This window comes from Telmatherina bonti, assembly GCF_933228915.1.
Source record: "Telmatherina bonti genome assembly, chromosome: 9".
NCBI lineage: Eukaryota > Metazoa > Chordata > Actinopteri > Atheriniformes > Telmatherinidae > Telmatherina > Telmatherina bonti.
Window position 1 is genome coordinate 38343890 of NC_136627.1, and position 6135 is coordinate 38350024.

The 6135-nt window shown below is 47.5% G+C and overlaps 1 protein-coding gene across 1 annotated transcript; it reads left to right on the top strand.

Annotated features, from left to right (window-relative positions):
• Positions 1–226: 226 nt before the first annotated feature.
• Positions 227–4487, top strand: LOC306760293 (claudin-19-like; the record flags this gene model as incomplete). Its single annotated transcript, XM_079246093.1, has 4 exons — positions 227–443; positions 525–689; positions 4126–4207; positions 4367–4487. 4 exons carry the CDS (start codon positions 227–229, stop codon positions 4485–4487), a joined length of 585 nt encoding a protein of 194 aa, XP_079102219.1.
• Positions 4488–6135: the final 1648 nt, after the last annotated feature.

Consider the following 6135-nt stretch of genomic DNA (forward strand, 5'->3'; position numbering starts at 1 on the left):
GCACGTTATTTTGTTGTTTATGGATCCCATGCAGGTGATTTATCTGTTCTTCTGACTGATCTGAAGTCGTCGCTGTGAGCTCTGTAAGACGAGCGACTTGTCGGCTGAGGCTGAGACCTGAGGAACGTACGAGGAAGACGCAGCTGCTGATTGGCTCAGGCATGAACAACCTCCATGTCTTCATGCTTCCAGGTGATTCCGGCTGTGTAGGTGCACGTGCAGCAGCATGGCGGTGGGTTTGCAGGTCGTGGGTCTGGTTCTGGGGGTTCTGTCCTGGTGTCTGCAGTCCAGCTGCACCTCCTCTAAGACATGGAAGGTGTCGAGTCACGCCGAGTCAGTCACCACCAGTCAGTCGCAGTTCGAAGGCCTGTGGATGAGCTGTGCCGCCAACTCGCTGGGGTCCATCCAGTGTAGCCGCTTCAAGACGGTCCTGGGTCTGCCAGGTGAGAAACCGGTTTCCTCTTTTGTGTGTGAGCTCTCCTGCCGTCGGCTGTAGATGAAGCTGAAAACGACGTGTGTTTCAGCTCACCTGCAGGTCTGCAGAGCTCTGATTGTTCTGTCTCTGCTGCTCGGCCTGGCCTCCATCATCATCTCGGCTCTCGGACTCAAATGCACCAACATCAGCAGGATGACGGTGGAGGTAAAGGAGCGGATCATCCTGAGCGGAGGGATCATGTTCATCTTGTCTGGTACGAAGTTCTGATGAAATCCAAGCCGGCTGAAGGACACAGTGGTCCTGAAGTGTCACAGCCAAACGGAAGCTGCAACATTCCCGCATAGGCTGAGTTTTTCCAGAGTTTATGGGATTAAAAGCAAGATATTTTCAAAACAAAATTGCTATTAGAAATGTTGACTGTGATCTGCCATTAGCTCATTTAGAGCAAACTGTTGTTGCAGCTGTGGTGTTCACACAGACGGACACCAGACAGTCCGCCATGTTCGCGGTGGTACGTACGTGTCTGGAACATCCTGAGTCCTGAGGAGAAGCAGCATAAGAAGATGCTTGATGCTGCTTGTTGCTTCACAATGTGAAGGAGATCGGGAGGGATGTTTACTGGCTGTTCTACAGCAGCTGAATGCGACGAACACAGACCTTTAATTCATGAAGTGTTTCCCTGTCTGAGACCTCCAGATCTGCTGAGTCATGGAGAGATTCTGTGGAGTGATAGCAATGTTTTGCTGAGTCATGAAAATGTTCTGCTGATTCATGGCAATGTTCTGCTGAGTCATGGTGACATTTCGCTGAGTCATGGCGATGTTCTGCTGAGTCATGGTGACATTTCGCTGAGTCATGGCGATGTTCTGCTGAGTCATGGTGACATTTTGCTGAGTCATGGCGATGTTCTGCTGAGTCATGGTGACATTTTGCTGAGTCGTGGCGATGTTCTGCTGAGTCATGGTGACATTTTGCTGAGTCATGGCGATGTTCTGCTGGGTCATGGTGACATTTTGCTGAGTCATGGCGATGTTCTGCTGAGTCATGGTGACATTTTGCTGAGTCATGGCGATGTTCTGCTGAGTCATGGTGACATTTTGCTGAGTCGTGGAGATGTTCTGCTGAGTCATGGTAACATTTTGCTGGGTCATGGTGACATTTTGCTGAGTCATGGCGATGTTCTGCTGAGTCATGGTGACATTTTGCTGAGTCATGGCGATGTTCTGCTGAGTCATGGTGACATTTTGCTGAGTCGTGGCGATGTTCTGCTGAGTCATGGTGACATTTTGCTGAGTCATGGCGATGTTCTGCTGGGTCATGGTGACATTTTGCTGAGTCATGGCGATGTTCTGCTGAGTCATGGTGACATTTTGCTGAGTCGTGGCGATGTTCTGCTGAGTCATGGTGACATTTTGCTGAGTCGTGGCGATGTTCTGCTGAGTCATGGTGACGTTTTGCTGAGTCATGGCGATGTTCTGCTGAGTCATGGTGACGTTTTGCTGAGTCATGGCGATGTTCTGCTGGGTCATGGTGACATTTTGCTGAGTCGTGGAGATGTTCTGCTGAGTCATGGCGATGTTCTGCTGAGTCATGGTAACATTTTGCTGAGTCATGGCGATGTTCTGCTGAGTCATGGTAACATTTTGCTGAGTCATGGCGATGTTCTGCTGAGTCATGGTAACATTTTGCTGAGTCGTGGCGATGTTCTGCTGGGTCATGGTGACATTTTGCTGAGTCGTGGCGACGTTCTGCTGAGTCATGGCGATGTTCTGCTGAGTCATGGTAACATTTTGCTGGGTCATGGTGACATTTTGCTGAGTCGTGGCGACGTTCTGCTGAGTCATGGCGATGTTCTGCTGAGTCATGGTAACATTTTGCTGGGTCATGGTGACATTTTGCTGAGTCGTGGCGATGTTCTGCTGAGTCATGGTAACATTTTGCTGGGTCATGGTGACATTTTGCTGAGTCGTGGCGATGTTCTGCTGGGTCATGGTGACATTTTGCTGAGTCGTGGCGACGTTCTGCTGAGTCATGGCGATGTTCTGCTGAGTCATGGTAACATTTTGCTGGGTCATGGTGACATTTTGCTGAGTCGTGGCGATGTTCTGCTGGGTCATGGTGACATTTTGCTGAGTCGTGGCGACGTTCTGCTGAGTCATGGCGATGTTCTGCTGAGTCATGGTAACATTTTGCTGGGTCATGGTGACATTTTGCTGAGTCATGGCGATGTTCTGCTGAGTCATGGTGACATTTTGCTGAGTCGTGGCGATGTTCTGCTGAGTCATGGTGACATTTTGCTGAGTCGTGGCGATGTTCTGCTGAGTCATGGTGACGTTTTGCTGAGTCATGGCGATGTTCTGCTGAGTCATGGTGACGTTTTGCTGAGTCATGGCGATGTTCTGCTGGGTCATGGTGACATTTTGCTGAGTCGTGGAGATGTTCTGCTGAGTCATGGCGATGTTCTGCTGAGTCATGGTAACATTTTGCTGAGTCATGGCGATGTTCTGCTGAGTCATGGTAACATTTTGCTGAGTCATGGCGATGTTCTGCTGAGTCATGGTAACATTTTGCTGAGTCGTGGCGATGTTCTGCTGGGTCATGGTGACATTTTGCTGAGTCGTGGCGACGTTCTGCTGAGTCATGGCGATGTTCTGCTGAGTCATGGTAACATTTTGCTGGGTCATGGTGACATTTTGCTGAGTCGTGGCGACGTTCTGCTGAGTCATGGCGATGTTCTGCTGAGTCATGGTAACATTTTGCTGGGTCATGGTGACATTTTGCTGAGTCGTGGCGATGTTCTGCTGAGTCATGGTAACATTTTGCTGGGTCATGGTGACATTTTGCTGAGTCGTGGCGATGTTCTGCTGGGTCATGGTGACATTTTGCTGAGTCGTGGCGACGTTCTGCTGAGTCATGGCGATGTTCTGCTGAGTCATGGTAACATTTTGCTGGGTCATGGTGACATTTTGCTGAGTCGTGGCGATGTTCTGCTGGGTCATGGTGACATTTTGCTGAGTCGTGGCGACGTTCTGCTGAGTCATGGCGATGTTCTGCTGAGTCATGGTAACATTTTGCTGGGTCATGGTGACATTTTGCTGAGTCGTGGAGATGTTCTGCTGAAACACGTTGGATGTGGTGATAATGTCGGACATTAAATGTAACTTTTTTCTCCCCGCCGTTCAGATGTATCGTGTTCATTTTCAGCAGACGGACGTGAATCTGGCAAAACCGCAGCGACGGGATGAGGAGTAAAACTCACCTGAACGCAGAGTTTCAGTGTGTGCGGGCAGGTGACGCCATGATTCGCTCAGGTCACATGGCTGGTCGGTGACGTCAGAGTTTCTGTCTGACATGAACATCATGTGTCCCGCCCATCCAGAGCCGAGGCTTTTTGTCCCTTGGTGAGGCCTGTAGTTGTGAAGTAAACATAGAAATATTTCATACCTCAGGTGATCGCCGATAACTAATCGACGTAGCTCATACAGTCGCCATCTTCGTTGTGTTCTGCATGTGGTTGATGATATCAGGTTGCCATGGCAACAGTGGATTGGTGTACAGGTGTGACACTTCAGGGCTGCACGTGGCGTTGCAGTTGGTTCAGCTCTTCTGGTTGGCTGTCTGTTACCATGGCAACATTCAGATGGAAACCAGCAAGCTGCTGGTGATGCTCGGTGTGTTTCCGTCCGCAGGTGTCTTCACTCTGACCGCCGTCTCCTGGTACGCCGCCAGGGTCATCCATGACTTCTATGAACCTCTGTATGGAGGTCCGAGGTCAGTGACACACTGGATTTGTGTGTGTGTGTGTGTGTGTGTGTGTGTGTGAGTGTGTGTGTGTGTGTGTGTGTGTGTGTGTGTGTGTGTGTGTGTGTGTGTGTGTGTGTGAGTGTGTGTGTGTGTGAGACCCTGGTCTGAACTATGTGTGTGTTACAGGTTCGAGCTCGGTACTGGCCTGTATCTGGGCTGGGGGGCCGCCGGTCTGGCCATACTGGGCGGCTCGATGCTCTGTTGCTCCTGCAGGAGGTGCAGCTCTGCCCCTCCTCCTCCTCGGTAAACCCAACATGGCTGCAGTAGCAGAGTTTGTCCAGCAGGGTTCGCTGTGACACTTAAACTGGAGCGTGTTGTTGCCCTGAGTTCAGCCTGTCAGGCGGAATCAGGTGCCTGGGTGTAGAATGATGGGAGACCACATGAAAGGAGAAAAGAAAACATGAAGGAAAAAATAGTTAGAAAACAAAAATCTAAAGAATAATAAACAGAAATTTATGTAAATGTGGAAATATAAAGACAAAAAAATGAAGAAAAATGCAGGTAACAAAACATAAATTAATCATTATTTATTTGTTATTTATTTGTTTGTTTCTATGAATATATTTTAAATGATTGTATTTATTTACCGACTTTATTTCCGTGTATTTTTCTGGCTGTCGGTGCTGGAAGCTTAAAGCAGATTTACAATGTCTTCCACTTGTCCTCCCAGGTTTTTTTTTGTTTTTTTTTTGTTGCCAGAAATTTGCCAGAAATTTGTCTTTTGGAGCGAGAAACTCGTAACTTACAGAGAATCATAAGACTGCAGATCTGAAGATGGTCCAGATTTTCTGGAAAATCACGTGGTTACAGTGAAATTATCTGTGAAATGTTGTGTAAATCTGTACTAACATTATATTCGGCATATTTAGGGGCGTGTCCTTTTGATTGACAGGTACCCGATCTCCTGCTTCAAGTCAGAAGAACATAGAACAACCGCGGTTTTTAGCCGGTTAACAACGTGACTTAGCTTTAGCCCACTTACCTCTGTTAGCTGGTTAGCTCCTGTTATCTCCAGGTTAGCTCGCTAACCGAGAAATGACACGCATGCCCCTGCCAAGATGGTGATGGTAGGAACCGCCCACTGAGCTTCAATTCAGCTCTTCAGAAACCTGCGGGTGACGTCACGGAGGCTCCGCCCATCTTTTATGTACAGTCTATGGTCTGGACAGAGCCGACAGAGAGAAAAGCAAAACCCAAAACCTCCATTGATGATAACGAACAGCAAAATGTAGTTTTACAAGGAATTAAAAAGAAATAAAGGAGAAGTACGTTGCAGAGATTTTAAATGTGAACCCCTGAAACATGGTTACCTGCTCACCTGGTTATCTGCTCACCTGGTTACGTGCTTACCTGGTTATCTGCTCACCTGGTTACCTGGTTACCTGGTTATCTGGTTATCTGCTCACCTGGTTACCTACTTACCTGGTTACCTGGCGTAGGGTGTGAGAACTGCACCCAAACACCATTTAATTTACAAAACTGTAAATCTTAATTGTATTTTGTCAAAATGTCATAAATGTTGCTTTTATTTGGAGAAAAAGTGACAAAAATGCAGGTATGGTTCATGGTTTGACATCTGCTTTGTGAAATTCTCCTTTTAGGAAGCATAACTGCTTATCTTAGCGTGTCGGGAACGCCTGTTTTCCACTGGTGATGACATCACAAGAAGCCCACCGCCACGTTTTGCGTTTATTCCCCTTCAGAATCTCCAGTATCTAATTTGTCACTGATATTTGATTTAAACTGCAAGTTCTATCAAAACATGCGTCTCAGTCAGTTTATCAGTTTCTACAAATATCGTAAAAAAACTACGATTTTTGTCCGACTGCAATAGAAGCGATAAACCCCGCCCACTTTGGAGCTTTTCATTATTTCATATAGAAAGGTCATTTAAA